Below are 20,542 nucleotides of genomic sequence, written 5' to 3' on the forward strand. Positions count from 1 at the left end.
GGTCTCAAGCTGCACCAAGGGACATTTAGGTTGGACATCAGAAGAAATTTCTTCACAGAAAGGGTGATTAGATACTTGAATGAGCTGCCTTAGGGAGGTGGTGGAGTTACTGTTCCTGGAGGTGTTTAAGGGACGTCCGGATGTGGTACTTCGAGCCCTGGTTTAGTTGACAAGGTCATGCTCAGTCATAGTTTGGACTCGATGATCCCGGAGGTCTTTTCCAACTTGATTCTGTGGGATTTGCTCAGAAAACTTCCTCGGCAAATGCCCCTTTCTCCCTCGATCTTTACCAGATCCGTGCAGCGCCCAGCGCGGCCCCAGGGAGAGCACGGCCCGAGGGAGGGCACGGCCCCAGGGAGGGCACGGCCCCGGGGAAGGCACGGCCCGTGGGAGGGCACAGCCCCGGGAGGGCACGGCCCCAGGGAGGGCACAGCCCCAGGGAGGGCACGGCCCCGGGAGGGCGCGGCCGCCTCCCCTCAGCGGCGCGGTGCCGCTCCAATGGCGCGCTGTGCTGGCGGGCACGGCCCCTCGCGGTGACACGGCGCTGCCCACACGCCGCGCTGTTGCCGAGCCCGCACCGAGGGTGCCGGGGAGGGAGGGCGGCGCTGCCCGCGGCCGATCGGGCGGTGAGATGGCGGCGGTGCTGCGGCGCGGAGCGGCCGGTAACGCGGGGCGGCGGCGGGAAGGGCGGAGGGAAGGGCGGCGGGAGCGCGGGCGGCGGCGGGGCCGCCACGGAGCGGCCGCGGGTCTCGCTGCCTGCTGCGGCCTGGCGGACCTGCCGTGAGAGCCTCGCAGGCCGAACGAAACTGCCGCTTCTGTAAATAAAAACAAGGTCTCCCGATCCGACTGACGGGCACATTAACAGCTGACATTAGCTCGCATAGGGTAAACTTACAGAGCAAACGCCAAACTTAAGGTGCAAGGAGGAGCTTGTCTTTTTTGAAGTGTGGTTTGGAGGTCACATTCAAAATGATTTCCTGTTCATGATATAACCTCACGCTACTAGGGTGGGTTAAAGTCACAATGCCTAAACTACACAGTTTCACTTGGTAACCACAGACCAGGAGAAAAGTGAATGAGACGCTCAATGTGATCGATCAGTAGGATACTGGGAATGAAAACACTATTGTATATCTGCACTTTGAAGGAGGGAATATATACAACACCATTGTATATCTGCACTTTGAAGGAGGGAACAAGAGCTGCAGCCCACTGAGACTCAGTTTCCTTGTGCTGTGGAGCCCATCTGATTCCCAAAAGCCCCGTCCAGCACAGAGAAGAGCAGCACTGTGAGCCCAGTTGGCTTCCAGAGTTCCCAATATGCTCACACCACCTTGAAATTGCTGCAGTTTGAGAATGACCACACTGTGCCCTTTCTCCATTTGGTCCGGAGAGTGAACACACAGCCCCTGCGTGCCAGATTCCCTATGGTAACAGCATCCTCTCCAAGCTTTGGGAGTTCATCTCCCCCTGAAAAGAGTGACAGTAAAGCAGTGCCCAGTGACAAGGTTCTAAATGCAACCCACTGTTGTAAAACCTTCCCATAGAGAACGAGACTGAGTTCAGTTGGATTTGGCTTGTGTTTGATTCCTTAGTTTCCTTGATTAAGCCAATGAACACTGCTCCACATCAGAAGCAACAAACAAGCCTGTGAATAAACATTTGAAAGGTGAGGATCTCAGTTTATGGGGTGCTTCAGACTTGTTACTTCATAATCTGCTCAGTTAAAGAATGTAACCCTTACCTGGTGCAACTGTATATTTAAACTCTGATGTGCATACTACAGGTAGATCAGTCAATCATCAGTAGAATGACCCCCAAATAGATCAATTTAAAAATATTCTTCAAATGAAGCTGAAGAAGGTTATATACTAAAGAACTAATTTTAGATGTATATATATAAATACTAGTGTTTCTTTCCTGGAAACATGGAAGTGATGAGGTTTCAGTCTGAAGTCTGCTGAAAAGCTTTCTTTTTCACTGCAGGGCCATTTTTTGATTATTGGGTTAGAAGAAGATTAGAATTGTAAGTAATCTATATAGTTACTAATCTAGATAATTGACGAAAAACACAAATGGTTTTTGTTTAATCTCAGTCAATTCAATTATGGATTTAAAATTAATACTCTGTATGCATCTGACTAGGGCTAGGATAAATTCACAAGACTTCACAGAATAAATGCTTATATGAGTAAGCATATAAGTATCTTTGACTTTACAAGAATCCTAGGAATATACTTCACTTTTTCAGTCTATTGTCTTCCCAGGAAACAGCACAAGAAATCAAATATTTCTGGGGCAGAACCTAAAAGAAAGAACAATTTCTATTATTTTTTCTAGTGCTTCACAAATAGATGAGTAACAAACAGTCTGTGTCTTTCACAATTTATTTGAAATAGAAAAAAAACAAATTAAATTACAGTAACTGTGTGGTTATATGCCCTGTGTGAAGTGCAGCAAGAACTAGAGGTGTCAGATGTGAAAGAATGGGAAAATCCTTGCCTTTCCATTAGTAAAGACTGCTTGAAAAAAATACCTACATTAGTAGTATTTCTATTGAATTGCAGTCTGTTAATATTTGGAAGAAAGAATAAAATTGTAAAACGCTCTGGAAAACAATATATAGTAAGGGATCATTCTCTTTCAAAGGATTTTTCTTATTTCCACTTGCCTTCCTCCAAGTGGAAAAAAATCTCTTGCTTCAGCAAGAATTGAATAATGTCTTAAGAAATTACAGTGCAAAATGGAGCTACTTCAGTAAAAACTTAGGTGGGCAGGAAAGACTGCATAGCAGATATTGGGGGGGTTGTTACTTTTTGTGACACATTTATTTACTCTGATTAACTGTCAAACCCTATACTAGTTAATTAGCCATGCCTTTAATCATGCCACCCTGTGCATTTTAGGCATTGCACAGCACTGCTCCCTCACAGAATTACTTGGTTCACTCTGACTCAGCTGTATGAACATGGCAAGTGTTTCTACAAAATAGTTTCTACACAGACATTTGAAAAACAAAGATTTCTTTTTAATGTGGAAATTTCTAAGGGATTTTTTTAACATGTAAAAAGTTGAAAAGTTGCTGTCTTGTACCAGTATGATATCCTAAAGGTACCAAGTGAAAGAATTGTCCAGAACTTCTGGCTGTGATGAAGGAGATGACAGGATGGACTGTGTGAAAGCCTGGCAAGAAATACTGCAGGGCAGTTACTAGCAGCACTGGACAAATTTCTGGAAATACTTAATGTAGGATGTTAATTTAATATCATCAAAAGATTGTGAATAGAGTTACTTTTGTGACACTGAGTCCTTGCTAATATGCACACTGCATGTTGTAATTGTAAGTATCAAATACATGCAAACATTTCTTCCTACACCACAGCACCATGCTCAGGAAGACTTAGGTTTAAGGGTTCATCAGTTTTTGAAGAAAAGGTAACTGGCACAATGTGGGATTCCTGTGGAATGGGAGTTCTCCTGTGGAATGGTGGTTCCCTACTGTGAAGCAAACCTGACTTAATTAATTACAGCTACTACTGACCTTACAGAGTACCAAGAGCCCAGCCAGGCTATGTGTCCTCAGTGTGTTGCAAAGCACCCAGAATCTCAGTGCATCTCTGGCACAATCTCTTAGCAAAATAGCACATTGTGACTTTAAAGCAAAAAATGCCTCAAAGACTCCCAGAATGCTGAGATGCCTCTAGCTTGGCCTTGAGGCATTGGGAGCTCTGACTTGGCCTAAAGCAAATTTGCATGGAATTAAAATGTGGCTTTTATGAATATGTCCTTTAATCTAATTTTAGTTCTAGAAACAACTGATACTGTCACAATTTGTCCCCACCCCCAACCCCTCTAGATGCTAGTACTGACAGATTAATTTTCAAGGTAATTAATTTGTAAGTACCCTCATTTTATATCTTTATTTTTTGAGATATTTTTGTTTGTTTGCTATAATTTTGAGATGAACAGGCACATCCTTATTTCTTTATTTCATAAGAAGCTCTGAAAGTTCCAAAAGTCGCTTTAAAACACATTATACAGTTGGCCTTTACAATCGGTCCTGTTTTCCTCTTTTCAACAGGCATATGTAAGGATTTGCACCAAATTTGAGTCTACTTTGGGTTTTTATTTATTATTCTTTTAATACTTCTGAATATTTACTTAGTGTGAAAACAGAGTAACTTTTTCCTTGCTCTCAGTCTGCCCTGAGCATTGCACAGGGGTGTGCCAATGACTTGGCAGCTCTGCAGGCCTTCACAGGGGAAAGAGCAGGCACTGAGACTTTCTCAAAAACATCGTGTCAGTGCCTTTCACTTTTTTTTCAGGGCTTCTTAGCAGATTGCAGACTTCTGCTCCCACAGTACGAACTCTGTCGTCATCAAAGTCCTTCTCACAAAACATTCCAAGCTGTTTGTGGAAACTGGGCCGACTTAATCACGTGGCAATTGCAGTGCCTGACTTGGAGAAAGCTCAGTCCTTGTACAAAGATGTGTTAGGAGCCCAGGTGAGTGAGACTGTTGCTCTTCCTGAGCATGGTGTCTACACTGTTTTTGTGGAGCTGGGAAACACCAAGCTGGAACTTCTACATCCTTTAGGAGAGAAAAGTCCCATTGCAAGCTTCCTGCAAAAAAACAAGACTGGAGGAATGCATCATATCTGCATTGAGGTATTTTAACATAATATTTCTTGTAATAAGAGATACATTCAAGTATGCATGTTTTAATAGGTTTGACCTATGTTAAGAGCTAACATACAAGGCTGTTGTATTTCTTGTCTCTTATACAAAACAGATGTTTTGATAGGCAACTTGTTTCAAAAAAGGTAACTAGTTTAAGAGGAAATTAAATTATTCCTGACCAGTTACAATTTAATGCCTGCAGTGAGCACCAAGCTGGAGACAACAGAGTAAGAGAGCAATCCAAGCCTGGTACTCTTCTAACATGGATGCACCCAAAGGCTTTGCATTGTTTACTGTCACTCATCCTTGGGAATTCATTCCAGCTGAGCCCAGACTGCTCTTCAGGCCATCTCTGCAGGACAGGAGCAGCAGCTGCTGTGGCTTTTCTGCTCGGGGAAAGAATCTGGAGGGGGCCATGGCACATGTCACATGTGGCCTTTCTAGTTTAGATAATTTGACAGTCATTCCTTTTTGTTTTGCAGACTGGTAGTTGTGTGTAGAAAGAACTGTAGCGAGTTTGGGATATTCATGAACAAAACTGCTGCAAATGGGTAGGAATTAGGTGATGTCTGTTCCTCTGAATTAAAGCTAGGAATTTCCTTCTTCCCTGCTATGGCATTGGGAGAAGAGTTTATTCACTAAATTATGTCCAGACACCTCAGTCTTGAAAAACACCAATGATATTATTTTAATTCTAGGTCTTTACTGATTATTGACAATTGAATTTTCTAAACGGAGTGCATTCAAAAAATGAATGCATTTCAGTTTTAGGAAATTAAAATTTCATTAGATGACATGCCATCAGAACTTCAGATCACAGCATACAGTATAGGCATATTTTTGTTAATTACATATATCTGTAGGGAACTGTACTGAAATACTGTATTAATGGCTGTTATTATGGTAAAGTTCAATACAAAGACCACATCTGGATATATTTTTGATTATTCCAAGCTTTTTTCCTTAGGAAACTTAATGAACCTTAACCTACTCAGAAGGAGAATACATAAATCTAAAAGGGACTTTCACCTTCTGCCCACTGCCCTCCCTTTTTCACCATTTAATGAGTCAGTGCTCTGTCATCATTTATAAAGGGAGATATTATTCTTTAGTTATTGAGAGCAGAAAGTAATGCAGAATTTAGATTACTTATGGAGTCCTTATAAAGTAACAACAAAAAGATCAATGGTCTTTCTACATGAGTGATTTCAGTTTATGAATTTCTTAAAAATTGCACAATCCATTTAAATGGTGTTTTATAAAATATTCAAATAACAAATGCCAACTCCATGTAGTATTAAAAATAAAAATACTTCAGTTTTAAAATGGTTTACAACTTAATTTATTTTCAGAATTATATTAGAACTTAGAAATAACATTTCAGTAAGGATTTGTTATTGCTCCTAAATGTGAAATCTGCATAATACAGTGCAAGATGTTAATTTGTGTGAACTGTATCTTTTTTAAAAGGTTGATGACATAAAAGCGGCTATGACAGAGCTGAAGAAAAAAAAGATACGAATATTGAGTGAAGAGCCAAAAATAGGTGCACATGGCAAACCTGTGATTTTTCTTCACCCTAAAGATTGCCATGGAGTCCTTGTGGAACTCGAGCAAGCTTGAGCTGCAATATTCATAAATTAAACAATAGAAGAGTTGTGAAAGTTCCTGAGCTGGTGCTGGGAATATTGATGTGGTATTCAGTCTGCACAAGTTCATTGAAGTTCCCATGGATGAAGTGCAGCTTTTGAGTACTGAAATACTGCTACAGATTTAGGGTCTGGCTTTGTTGTTGTTGCTGATTTAATTTGCAGAATTAATATGTTGGCATTTCTTGAATTCTCTGTGATTCTAAACACAAATACATGAGCAAAGTTACATATGTACCAGAGTAATTTATCTTTTGTTGCCTGTTTGCAGCAAGATTTTACCTCTGTAGCCACAGAAACTGTACAGTTTCTAGGTCAAGCTGCATTATTTTGCTCTACATTTCAGAGCAGAGACCACTTTCAGAGCAGTTGCCACTTCCCAGTGACAACAATATAGCTTAGACATTTTATTTAGAAATAAAGGAAAACAAACATTCTGTTTTCTCTTTTCACTATTCACCATCTGTGCTTCACACTGATTGATTGGTTTGTGCAATAAAAAACCCATATATTATTTTATGGATGTCTACAATCAGTAAATAAGTTTTTCTTGGCATAACAATTACTGCCAAGGAAGTTAACATGCACAAATCATCATTTATTTGTTTTATGAACTTTGTGGATATGCAGGCAATGCAAGAAGAGAACCTGAAACTACTTGCCTGACATATATTTCATACTGTAATGTACTTGTGACATTTTAGTTTTTTCATTTTTAGGGTTTCTTAAAGTTTTTGGTTTTTTCCCAAGCTTTCTCCACAGAAGAACATCTTGAAGAGACACGAACAAGCAGCAATTAACCTTTTCACTTACTTTACAAATAAGGTTTTCCTGCGCAGAAGCACTTACAAAATCAGTGGCAAACACACTCCACGTAAATTTCCCTTCTGTACACAGTTGTTAGCATTAAAGACCACACCAGTATGCTGATGTCACAGGCTGCAGGCAGTTTTGTTAACTTATTTATGAACAGACTTCACTTTATTGGTGTACATTACCCAAGCAGTCTTTTCCTGATGCTTTCTTTTATAGGTTTGTTTTGACATTTCAGCTGTAGAAATAGAAGACTTACTATTTCTTTAGTCTTCTCAAGCCTTAAAAAGTCATACTTTCCTAGCTTAACTACAATCTGAATTTTAAATTTTCCTACATCTCTGCATATACAGTAAGAACCTTCAGCTTGATATGAAGATGATTTTAGTCTACAACTTCTTACTTAATGAAATTATTTGCAATGTATGTCATGCTTGCAGCAACAAAATACAAATATATTGTTGACCTGAGATTTAAATATGTTTTTAAAGACATTGACACTTCCTCATGAATTTTACTTCTGAAAAAATCTCTACAAAGCCATGATTTTTTTTTTAACAAGATAGTTTTGTACTTAAAATAAATACTCCTTCTGTCATGTTTTAAGAAAAACACAGCCTTCCACAGGGTTCCTATATTTCATCAAATCACTGTTTAGAGGGTAGTTTGTGATCTAAATTCTAAACTGCTTAAATTTAGAAATCCTAACACTTATGATGGAAATGCAGAATGACTTAATATTCCTGAAAGATGATTTGGCCATCTTCAGGGATGAGCAAAACCACTTTTGTCTTTTCTGTCAAAGACAACAAGGTACCTTTTTCTGCAAAATCAGCATAGGAATGCCAATACTAAACACCTCACTAGTTAAGATAATGGGGATGAGCAAAGCCACTTTCATCTTTTCTGTCAAAGACAACAAGATACCTTTTCTGCAAAACCAGCATAGGAATGCCAATACTAAACACCTCACTAGTTAAGATAATTGAACAGAAGTCTTTAAACCAAATACCCTTAGTTTGGTGCAACAGAAACCATCCTCCCATGGTTCATTCTCCATTTATTTGTCCTGTCTGAAGGAGATGGACTTCTGTGTATGGCATCTATCAACATATCAGAGTAAGTAGCCTGAGGTAGTGTCACAGCATATGTCACAGTTGAGACAGCCACAATACACAAAGTTTCCCCATACAATTTAAGCACTCACCCATACAAACCATATCAGAAGGCTTCAGGACCCTGCCCACACAGAGTAACACCACACCACTTCAGAAGGCTGCAAGCATCTGCCATTCTTGTTCTTCAGCCCAAGCTTTTATCCCCTCATGTTGATGCCCTGCACCTGTGTGCCCTCTGCTCCCTTTGGGGTTGGTCAGTGCCCCTGGGCACTCCATGGCTCAGTGCTGTCAGTGCTGCTCACCTGCTGCTCACAGCTGTAGCTCATTGGGGATGAGGCTCATGCACAGCCCCACTCCCAATGACCACAAACAAGGTAGTGCTAGAGAACAGAGGTCTTTAAGTCAACACTTGTTCCACCTGAAGATTGTGCTCCCTATCTTATTGGCAGAAAGAGGCTTGTATTTAAGTTTAGCCAGTAACCAGCAGTTTTCCTGACTCACTGATGTGGGGTTGCCCAGCGCTAAGTCAGCTGATGCATTTTATTCCTTGTATCTAAGTTGTGCTCCTATCTCACAGTTCATACTTTTTTTCTGACTGTTCCTAAGGTGGAAGTCAAAAAAGCGTCAACACACACAAAACCCCAGCCTTGCAAAAGACAGTTTAGGGCTGCAAATTAGTCAGTACAGAAAACTGGATCATGTTCTTACAAACTCTTAAAATTTGATGGGGTCAGACCCCCTTACTTGTCTGGGTGTGTGCTGCAGGACAAGAGAATTTCCCCTTCTGGAGCTATAGACTTACAGAATAGCCAAGGGAGCTAGACAACTACAGGATCTGAAGACAGCTACAACTGAGAGAAGGTTCCTGTTCATAAACTTAACTCCCTTAGACTTCAGTGGGAACAGAATCAGCCCCTATCAACTGTGTAGTCCTTCACCTTAAGGCAGGCAGCCTTCACAAGCTGTTGTTCTGACTTACCAAAGGTTTGGGACAGGGCTTACATACATGGGCTTACTCTTTGTCACTGCCATAAGAGGGGAGTAACATCCAGAAAAACAGTGGAATTTCAGGGATGGAAACTGGGGAATAAGAGAACTGTGATTGGCTCCTTTCAGTGGAGGGACATCTGCACCATTTTACAACTTCTGGGAAGAACAACAATTATTCAAGTAACTGCAGCCTGATTATCTTGGAAGAGAATTAGGCTCTTCTTTTTTGTTTTTTGTCTGTTTGGTGGATTTTTTAAAACAGCAAAACCTTCTTCTCTGATAATGTCAAGCTTCTCAGAAGATGGAGTGTTAGTATTTTGCCAGTAAATTTTCTCACGCTTGTGCCATTTGTCAAGTGCGAATTCCCTGTTCCAATCTCTCCATGTGCCTTTTTTCCCCTCTGAGCTGAAGCATGTTCCCATTTTATGCTGCCTAAGGCAGACAAGACACATTTTTCTGGATTCCATCAACATCACTCAGGCAGCTAAAGAGCTCATAATTAAATGATGCAAAATATCTTTTTTTACTTCCTCTCTGCAGCCCTCAAGTCACTCCTAGGTGGGAGGAGGTGAACAGGCTGCAGAATGAATCCCATTCCTTATGATGAGACAAACCTAGAAGGAAACTTAAAAAGCTGGGAAAAGAACTAACTGCATGCTTTTTAAAAGCTAACCTTACAGTTTTGCAGTTCTGCAAAAACTCTGTTCCTATCATGTTTATTCTGCAATTAATGCACCCAAATTTCATTCTGAATTCTATTGCTTTCATTATTACCATATCAAGCTGAAGTCTCATAGAAAGACCATGAAACATGGAGATGTTTACATTGTCTGGTTGAGGTACTTACCCTAGGAGTGGATGGACAGTGATATCCTTGGCACTTCATTTGATTCTGTCCTTACAAGGAATTCTTCCTGTAGTGATGGTTAGTTGGACGTGGGTTAGTTGGACATAAGAACCCTTAACTAAGAGAAAAACTCAGAATTAATTGTTTCAATATTGGTTCTTTTACCAAAGCAGTTGCCATGTTGGCCAAATTGAGGCTGTCAAACAGAGTAAGATCATCAAGTTCAACTAGTTAATTAATATGAAAATGGAATCTAACAACAATGTATAAATTAATCAACCTAGGGCTGACATTTTCCAATGGAAGACCTCAACCACTTAGGAATGCAAAATGTGGCACCTTTGACAAGCATTTTCAAAGCACTTTGAAAAAATTATGAAATAAATATCTTATTGTGATGGAGGGATGTTTGTGTCTTGTATAATCTTTAAATGTCTATAAAATTATGTCAACTGTCAATTTTAGTGTTCATTTACACTGTCTGGTATATTGTCAAAAAGCATTGCTAATTGCAGAATTCATAGCATAGATTCACAAGTGAGGAAGAGTTCTCCAATACATTTTAAAGTAATGATACATTTTGAAGCATTTAATGACTTTTCTAGATCTAATCTAAAGTGGCCTTTCAACTGTTACTGCTAATACAAAAATAGTAAATAGGTACTAAAATCTTCTGTGAAGTAGATCTTTAATGAAATTTTTTTGTTTATTTTTAACAGTGCATTTTTTTCAGTAATTTTAACAGCTTCAAAACATGATTTTAGTTCTGTGAAGTAGATCTTTAATGAAAATTTTTACTTATTTTTAACAGTGCATTTTTTTCAGTAATTTTAACAGCTTCAAAACATGATTTTAAGATCTGAAGTAATTTGTAACTGCAGGTACCCTGAAAGGATATGTGATGATGCACAATTTGCATTAAATAAAGGGAATATCCAACTCTGCACCCATGGCTGGCTGTTATGGAAATGATTATTTCCAGAAATTGAAGAGTAAGAGAGAGACATTCATGGACTGGTATCATGCACTGTATTTTTACCTTCCATTTTAGTATGTAATTTTCTATAATAACCATCTGTCTGAGTCACTGTCTCCAAAATGACGTGGAAGCAGAATGTTTGTTAGAAACTTAAATTTTAAAAAGTAAAAAAATATATCCTACTCCCTTTGGGACCTGTGAAGTCTTTGAGAGGTCAGCTGTGGTACAATACTTACAGCTGCAGTAACTTCATAAAGAAAACACCTGCCCTATTGGGCTGGAAATACTGCTTTTGGTATTTTGATAAAGTGAAGTGAGACTTTATTATGTATATGAGGCTGTTTCATCAAGTTAATAACTTTGAGAATTAATGATATGAATTAAAAGATCATTTGCCAAATGTTTAAACAACCTGTCTACAGATTGTATCTGCAGATACACTGCAGTTCTGTGTGAAAGATACATGTGTTACAGTTTGGGTAATGTTTTGAGTTTTTAGTATCTTCAAAAGAAAACCAAAATCTGTCAAGTAATTGGGATGTAGAAAGGGACAGATGGGAAAAGTCACCAGAGAAAACCATGACAGAAAATAGCCTCTTAGCAGCAAATGGAAATTTAACAAAAATCTTAACAACTAAACTAAAAACTAAAAAATCCCCCCGAAAAATGGTGTTTCCATGAAGACCTTTGCATGTACATGGGATGTGCCTTGATGCTAACACCAGGACAAAATGAACACACACAACGCTGAGCACACAGCTATTACAGTAAACACTGATACCTGGCTGATTGCAGTGCAGCATAATTACATCAGGACAGCTTTTTACTTTTGCTATAGTGGGAAAGATTAGCTACTATCTTAAATTTGCATAATTATTAGCAAACCCTGTCAGAATTGCCCTAAGATATGCATTTCTTTAAATACAAAATAGTCACTGTCACCTAGCTGCCCTAAAAATATCTAGAGGTTTCTAATAAAAGGCCTGAGGAACCAACTGTGTTTATCATCCACCCCAAGAAATGTTCTTGGAGAAACCCTCTTGAGCGAGCTTTTAAATAGCACACATTGAATCCTACATTATTAAACTTTAGGGGTGGATCTGTGTATTATTTGCACAAGGGCACAAAAATCGTGATTTGTTCTCATGGGACGTGACTGAGTCCAGTGCTGTCCCCTGCTATAATGTTCAAACTTTTGGTGTCTGGGTTTTAGTCGCACTGGAGCACCTCAAGCAACAGGGAAAGGTGAGGCGATCACCTAGCAGGATGACATGGCACTCAGGAATGTTATTCGCACAGAGATGCTGTGGAGACTCCCAGCAAACACCCTGGGCTCCGGCCCAGCGCCAAGGCGGGTCCCTGGGGACACCGAGCGGCCCTGCCGGGTGCCACAGCGGGCTGCGGGCGTGCAGCACACACGGCTGTGGCAGCCGCGGCCCCAGGGGCTGCGGAGGGAGCTGGGGCTGGGGCCGGGGCCTGCTCTGCCCAGTGCCCGCGTCTGGACACGGTCCCCGAGCCACGGCCGCTGGGCTGGGAGGCACGGGCACCTGCAGCAGGTGACACGGGAACGCGTCCAGGTGGCTTGGGAGCGTCTTCAGAGAGGGAGACGCCACAGCCTCACCGGGCAGCTCTTCCAGCGCTGTGCCACCCTCAGAGTGAAGTTTTCCCTCACGCTGAGGTGAAACTTGTGCTTCAGTTTGTGGCCATTGCTCCTCGTCCTGTCGCTGGACGCCGCTGAGGAGTGCGGCACAGGCGGAGCTGGCAGGGTGCCCGGCCCCGCTCCGGAGGTGGCCGGCGGGCAGGTCAGTGCGTCCCGCCGAGCCCCCCGGGCTGCGCGGGGCCCGCGGCCGCCCCCCCGCTCCTCCCGGCGGGGCCGTGAGGCGGCGCGGGCGCTATGCGCCATGCAGGTTCCCGGGCGCTGGCGCAGGCAGGTTCCCGGGCGGGCCCGCCGCGGTGTGCGGCGCTCGGCAGCCACACAAAAGAGCGGCTGCGGCTGCGGCTGCCCCGCTGCCCGGGACCGGCCCCGCCGCTGCACCGCGGTAAGGACCGGGGGCGCAGGGCGGGGTGTGACCGACAGACCGACGGACATGCCGTCCGCCGGCCGGGGTCGTCGCGGGCACGGGCGGCTCCGTCGGGGGTGGGGCGGCAGCATCCCGCGGGTCCCCTCAGGGGAGAGGGGAGCCCCCGGGCACGCCTCCGGCCCCCGCCAGCACGGCCGATGCTCCCCTCGAATCGGGGCTGGGGGCTGCTCTCCCCCCGAGGAGCTGCCCCGCTTTATCGCATCCTCATCTTCATCCTCATCCCCATCCCCATCCCCTGGCAACCGAGCTGCCCGCAAGCGGACGGGGAGCCGGGGTGAAGGGGAGCCCCTGCGGCATGGCGGAGCGGCGGCGCGGTGCGATCGGCGGCGCGGGGCTCCGGCCCCGGGGGCTGCCGCCCTGTCCCCGCTGCGCCCGGGAGGCGCCGCCGCCCCCGGGGCTGGGCTGCGGCTCCGCTCGGCTCCCCCGGGACGGTGCCGGCTCCGAGCCCGGCCCGGCCGCCTCAGCCCCGCCGTGCCGGGACGGCGGCTCCGGGTAACGCGGGGACCGGCCGTGCAGCATCCGCATCATGTCCGCGTTTTGTGGCAGGGCGGGAGGCTTAAGTCCGTTTGTCTTAATAAGAGTGAAAAGAAAAGCGAGAGGAGCCCTCCTGTAATGCAATACCGCTCGGAGTTTGTATTTGGTTCTGATTTCATGTCTCCACTCTAGCAAAGGGATCAGAACCTTTGATCTGCTCATTCCCCGTTCCCTTCATCATGATCTGGAGGGACAAGGGTCCTCAATTAAGAACACCTGATTTTTGGTGTATAAACAGCATGAGCTATAGCATGGTCTGTTTGCCTCTTATTGAACAATTTTTTGAATATGTGTGTGTGGTGCCTTGTATTGCCATAACAAAAGGGATGGGGGTGGGGGAAAGGAAGGGAATACTGCATTTAGAGCTGCATCTTGGAAAGTCAAAGACTGCCTTATTTTGCCTCAACTGGCAATCTGTGCTTTCAGATTTACGTACTTTGCATCCTCAGTGTTGTTTTGGTGGTTGTTGCATGCTAGTGAGTACATACAAGAAAAGAAATTTAAATAAAGACAAGAAATCATACAACATGTATAGTATAGAGATAATGTGCATTGCAGTGATGTTTAAGAAAAGTCTGAAATTACTGTGACCAGTTTGAAAAATGCAAGTAGTGTTTTCAGTCGCATTACCTGGCCAAGGCCACCCTTTAATCTCCCAGGAGGGGCTGGGAAATCTGTTTCCAGAAAGGTATTTATCTATTATGCCTGCTACCCAAGAACCCCTCATTACTTAATAAGTAGAACTGAAAAAGAGAAATAATTACTGTCATAGTTTTTTGTGGTTCTGGGTAAGCTACAGTGTTTCAAATATAACATAGCTTGAAAGGGGAGGAATTCTAGTTTAAGATAAAATACAGTATGTGCAGGTTATGTGTTTGAGAAGCAAAAGATTGACATTTATGTCAAGCATAAGATGGCAATTTATCATTGTATCATCCCAGTTCTTCTCCATATGGGACAGACAAGATTAAAGAGCTTTTCTTTCATATTTTGTTCTGCAAGAGCTAAACTGCTGAAGTTGAAGCCACTGTCCTTAGTCCATTTGGGGCTCATAGGATTTCATGCTGCAGAACTGTCCTCATAAACCCTGACTGTCATAGAGTTTCTAAATTCTCTGATAGTTTAGCCCATATCTGTACTTGGAAATATCTGAAGCTATTTTTAAAAATGAATCAGCAGCTACGTTATTGCTCCCTCTTGATCCTCTGATAGTAAAGGAAAAGTGTTCTTGCAAAGGCCAAAAAGGCTCAGCTCTTTTGGTCAAAAGTATTACAGATCTAAGGAGGAGTCTCAAAAAGGATGTTTTGTGTAGTTACTTGATTAATGCTGGTTCAGGTTGGGGACTGGACATGAATTTAAACAAGCTAGGTCTTTAAAAAGTGACCTTTGCTTAAGGCTGTGAACATGAGAAACCACTTCAAGAAGTATAATTTTACCATCTCTCCAGCTGTTCTGATAAGAATATTTGCTAAGAAATAATTTGTGAAAATACCATAGTTTGAACTTCTTTCAGTTAATATTCCTGTGCTGAGGGTAGAGAAATTAGAGAAAGTGACCTGTTCCAAGCTACCAGCTCACAGAGAGACATATGGAGGAGTCTGGGTTTTTTTCAGAACAAATCTTGGTTGTAGCCTTTGAACACATCAGGATTCAGGTGCTTCTGCAGACTTTTTATATCCATTTCTCTGTGTTTAAATAAACCAGGCAATTATTTCAAGCACTGGTATTGGTAGTGGTGGAGGCTGAGGAGCAGCCCCGCCAAAAAAGCCTAGAGGTCCTGGTGAACAGCAAACTGGACATGAACCAGCCACAACCCCTGGCAGCAAGGACAGCCAGGAGCATCCTGGTCTGTATGAGCAGCAGTGCAGCCAGGACATGGAGGGAAGTGATTATTCCCTCCTGCTCAGCACCCAGTAGGTGACTGATTTATAACCCTGGGTCCAGTTTTTCTCTCCCAGTACAAGGAAGTTATTGAAGACCTGGGGTTCTGCAGAGCCACTGAAGTGGGCTGGAGGCTGAGCTCTGAGCAGAGGGTGAGGGTGGGGCTTGCTCAGCCTGCACAAAGGGAGGCTAGGGGGGACCTAACAGCAGCCTTCCAGTCTTTTCCTCAGTTTCCTCAGGGAACTGGAGCCAGACTCAACCCAGTGCATGCGCCAAAGAATGAGAGACAAAAGGCATATGTTGAAACAGAGGTTCAGACTGGATACAAGTGAAATACTTAGCCCCACAAGGACAATCATACATGGAGACAGGTAGCCCAGAGAGGTTGTATGGAATATGTTTTGAAAGTTTTAAAGACCACACTAGATAATTCCTTCAGCAAACTGATCAGGGCTCACTGATGACCCTGGTTTGAGCAGAAGAGATCTCTGACATTCTTAACAACCTGAAGTGTTATGATCCTGTTTGTACCTATCTGTACATGATACAAAAAGTAGACATGTGTCCAGAAGTCAGATTTTTAAAGATTTAGAGTTTCCATTCTAGGACTAATCCGTGCATCTCAGCAAAGATGGAATACAGTATCAGTATGATATATTAACTTCTATTACATGTGAAATAGAACATTACATTAATACAAACTAACACCTTACTAAAAGCCTCCCAAGGAAGAGGTATTTGCTTGAAATAAATAAAAAGAAGTACATACTACTTGCAAGCAAGAGCTTTTACTAAGACGTATCTTTTGGCACTACTACAAGGCAATTAAAGCCTTGCAACATTTGTGCAAAAGATGCAATGGTAGTTGTTTCATCTAGGGAAAATAAAGCACTGATGCAGTCACATGAGCTTCACAAGATAAGAGGAAGAACTGAAAGCAGAATCAGAATTCACTGGTTTTTAGACACTCAAAAAACTTGCAGTCGCTGAGTCAAATGCTCATTATAAGTACTTGCAAATGCTTTTAGTCTCCTGGGAAGGGTATTTACATGTATGATTTATTTTTTCCTGAGGACCCATGAGAGCTGCATGAAAAGCAGCTCAAGACAGCACCATGTGATTGGTGAAGTGTGTAGTGCTTCAGGCTTTTGCTGTCTGCAGAAGCTGAATATGCACCACAAGCTTTGCCATGGCATCCATGAGAAGAGAACCTCCATTTGAATTCTCAGTTTTGTCTGAACTTAGGTCTTCTCTTGGGTAACAATACTATTTTTTTGGAAGGAAGGCCTTGCACAACTGGTAAATAACAAATGGATTGAGCAGTTTGTTTCTGATGCTGGTAGGTAAATGCAGTGTTACTTGAGTACATGACATTCCTTTCCTTTTTTGTTGCAGTACTTACTGTCTTCATGCACATGCTGCAGCAGAGGAAGGTGATTTGCACTTCAAGAGGAGTAAGTTAGAGCGAGCAAAGACCAGTATGGAAAACCCTGGATAATAGATGCTTCCACCTAAGCTAAAGAGGAAGAACTAGAAGCCCTGTAGGTAGGGATGACAGGGGAAAAGTGTCATTGTTCTCAATAACGTGAAATGCTGCTGGAGATGCATACTCTCAAGTATACTCATGCATGAAGGTATCATTTTCTCTTGAAATAGAAGGAAATGAAGAGGAAAGTTAGCAAAAAGGTATACAAAATATGTCAGTCATAACCAATGTGAGGTTTGCAGTCTAGATAAGGATTTTCAAATCCTTACTTCTGCAATGCAGACATCCACTGACACCAACCCAGGCTTGCAGTGGGAGCTGTATGAGGAGTATCTTGGGGTGGTTCTCTGGTTTGAACTAGTAAGATGAAGTTTCTTTCAGATCCCTTTACTGAGAGATTCTCTTCACAAATGCACTTCTCAGCTACAACCTTTGTATAAATTAATCTTCCCAAATCAATTGTACAGTAACCTTAATAATTTTTGAGGAGTGAAATCCTTTTTATTTCTGAAATATTCTCCAAGAGAGACCTGACCTTACAAGTTTTTCTTGTGTATGTATTTTACCTTTGTGTTCAGCGTTCACAGGATCTGACCCTTGAAGATTTAGTGTAAGATTTATTTTACTTATTTATTTAATGAAAGGAGTACTTCTGCAATGCAGACATCCACTGACACCAACCCAGGCTTGCAGTGGGAGCTGTATGAGGAGTATCTTGGGGTGGTTCTCTGGTTTGAACTAGTAAGATGAAGTTTCTTTCAGATCCCTTTACTGAGAGATTCTCTTCACAAATGCACTTCTCAGGTACAACCTTTGTATAAGTTAATCTTCCCAAATCAATTGTACAGTAACCTTAATAATTTTTGAGGAGTGAAATCCTTTTTATTTCTGAAATATTCTCCAAGAGAGACCTGACCTTACAAGTTTTTCTTGTGTATGTATTTTACCTTTGTGTTCAGCGTTCACAGGATCTGACCCTTGAAGATTTAGTGTAAGATTTATTTTACTTATTTATTTAATGAAGATTAAGTAGTAAGACAGAAAGATTTAGAAGTCTTTCACCTGAGTACAGAAGTTAGATTTAGCCAGGAATTCATAATGTAGTCATAGCAGGCACATTTACTTCTTTCTATCTTAAATGTACAAAACCAGCAACAAGCAGCTCACAACCCAAATAACAGTTCTGTAACACTGACCATGAGTGTTCTGGTGAGGGTGCAGACCTGGATTTGACCACTGGCATCCAAAGTGCCAAGAGATGTTATGCAACATGGGAACATGTGGTGAGAAGCACAAGTCCATAGGGACAGCACAGATCTAAGCAGTGCTGTAAAACCCTCCCAGAAGGAGTAGCTGTGTTTGGCATTCACTGTGCAGGTTCAGTGAACTACCTGATCTTTATGTGAAGAATAATAAAGAAAATAATACTCCCACAATGCCATCCACACCTTTACTGCCTTCGTCCACTACCCAGAAACAAACATGCTTGGGTGGACTCTTGGTCACCCAAGTGTGCCTTTCAAGATCAGAAAATCAGAAGCGTTCGTTAACTTCGCCTTTTCCTGCTCCAGCAACATGGTAAATATGCCCGAGTTACTGGATTAAGAAAATGAGGGTGGCCCAGACCAGATTCTGTTCTAGAATAACACAGGATTTTACTTTTTTTTCCCAATCACCAAGTGTGCAATGGTATCAATAAACTGATGTTGCTCTCAAGAATCACTGCTACGAGCTACCACAAAAATTATTTCAGTTCAAGGGTAAGTGCACCTTTTTTGTTTAGTCAAATTTTAAAACAGGTCTCAAAACTCATACTCTGAAAGCTGAGAGATGCCTTTTCAACACATCTGGGGGAGTGTATGGAGATGGAATTGCCTGTTTCTCATGCAGAAGCAAGATTGCTTCAGAGCTGCTATGCTCCTCAAATCCATATCAAATCGCTCTCCTGGGAATGAAATCTTGCATTAAACACTGTTACTAAACATATCCTTTTCCTTTTATTTTTTTCTTTCTTCTTCTGATCTGCAGCTTTTGTGTCTGGTAAGGATGGCCATTCTGACTGGTACCAGGCTTCACAGGGTTGTGTCTTGAGTTTTAAAGAAGACTACAGCTACTAACAGATAAATAATCATCAAGGCAATTACAAAGAACATAAATTGATTTCTGCTCTTACAAAATAATCCAGTATAGGAAAGAAGCAGGCTTGCATAGTTCCAAATTCTTACTATGCAGCATAGCACATTGTTGCCATGCTACCAGATTGCTTGCCTTGATATTTAAATTTGCCCTTAGATCTGTATTTAAAAAGAATGAACTGTTAACAGTACATTGAAATATAAAATAACCTGACAAGACGTAAGCCTCATCACCAATTTGTTAATAGTTTTTTGGCCTCTACAGATTTTAATTTTCTTTTCTAAAATAAACCCCACCATCACAACAAATCTAAGATATGCACAAAGCAATGAAATATGGAAAGATTCTGTTTGGGAGTGCAATAAAGGTTTTTATCAAAGGAGGAATATTGATTATAGTTTCCATACTTTAAAAAATATGTGTTTTGCCTGCCTTACTAAGTGCCTCTTGCCATCTTTTGTCCTCTCCAATTTAACACAACAGAGGGAAATCAGAGTATGATGATATTTTCTTGTTATTGATGTATTGTGGAGGAGAAAGGAACATTATTTCTATATATGTGTGTGTGTAGATATATATAAAATGTCCTTTAGGCACAAAATCTTGTGTTACTGGAAGACAACTCTTGATTACAGATAAGGCAGCTTTAAAAAGAAACTTATCCCTGTGATATTCTTAGCCAGTCAATCAGTGTGGCTTTAATTATGTAGAAGTATTTGACATGTTATGGCCCAGGAGATAAGAGCTGTTGCATATTAGATGAATGAAAGGGAAGGAATTCTGTTGGTGACTAGAAATTCCATGCTCAGTGCTGCATTAGTGGCATAAAATGAGCACTGGAAGGGAACGCTTCCTACTAAATAGTGATTTGCATTGTATTGCAGATTCCAGCATTATGAAGGTTGTTGGTGGCAGAATTCTTCATTTCTGGTTAATGACTGCTGGCTTTATTGATGGAAGAGTTGCCATGAAAAAACCTGTGTAGTATCAGGAATGTGCCTTTAAGTCAGTTGTATTGGTAGGAATTTTTTAGTTTGCTTGCCTTTTGGTATGGTTGATTGGCTTTTGTGTTTTGATTTTTTTTTTTTTTTAATAATTAAGGGGTTTTCTTTGGTTGATTGGCTTTTGTGTTTTGATTTATTTTTTTTTTAATAATTAAGGGGTTCTCTTTATATTTTCAGTGGTAGGTGGAAGTCTCAGTTTTTACCAAGTAAATTCTTTATGTTTTCAGTGGTAGGTGGAAGTCTCAGTTTTTACCAAGTAAAAGGTATCTGTTGTGATACTGGTTGTTTTCAGTACTTGGAAAGAGACCACCTTAAGGTTTTTCCACATCTATTCCACACCTATCTG

At 41.8% G+C, this 20,542-nt stretch overlaps 2 protein-coding genes across 5 annotated transcripts in view; both read left to right on the top strand.

Moving 5' to 3' along the window:
- Positions 1 to 433: 433 nt before the first annotated feature.
- On the top strand, positions 434 to 6,761 carry MCEE (methylmalonyl-CoA epimerase). Its single transcript, XM_039723116.1, has 3 exons — positions 434 to 662; positions 4,326 to 4,666; positions 6,149 to 6,761. Exons 1-3 carry the CDS (start codon positions 632 to 634, stop codon positions 6,299 to 6,301), a joined length of 525 nt encoding a protein of 174 aa, XP_039579050.1. The 5' UTR covers positions 434 to 631; the 3' UTR covers positions 6,302 to 6,761.
- A 6,205-nt stretch (positions 6,762 to 12,966) lies between these two features.
- Positions 12,967 to 20,542, top strand: part of APBA2 (amyloid beta precursor protein binding family A member 2) — an 85,051-nt gene continuing 77,475 nt past the window's right edge. Inside the window, exons 1-2 of one of the 4 annotated variants that reach the window (XM_039723207.1) lie at positions 13,012 to 13,113; positions 16,966 to 17,115. The gene's annotated coding sequence lies outside the window, so the exon portion shown is untranslated. Of the gene's footprint in view, positions 13,114 to 16,965; positions 17,116 to 20,542 lie in introns of all 4 variants that reach the window. The other 3 variants (XM_039723209.1, XM_039723205.1, XM_039723206.1) reach the window with 3 other exon arrangements.

The sequence above is a fragment of the Passer montanus genome, unplaced genomic scaffold, assembly GCF_014805655.1.
Source record: "Passer montanus isolate IOZ18808 unplaced genomic scaffold, ASM1480565v1 scaffold5, whole genome shotgun sequence".
NCBI lineage: Eukaryota > Metazoa > Chordata > Aves > Passeriformes > Passeridae > Passer > Passer montanus.

Excerpts from the sequence above, each read along its gene's own strand:
- MCEE (XM_039723116.1), top strand. The coding sequence starts at position 632 with ATGGCGGCGGTGCTGCGGCGCGGAGCGGCCG. Across the intron at positions 663-4,325 it reads GCTGCGGCGCGGAGCGGCCG|GGCTTCTTAGCAGATTGCAG; the intron begins GTAACGCGGGGC and ends CTTTTTTTTCAG. Across the intron at positions 4,667-6,148 it reads TGCATCATATCTGCATTGAG|GTTGATGACATAAAAGCGGC; the intron begins GTATTTTAACAT and ends CTTTTTTAAAAG.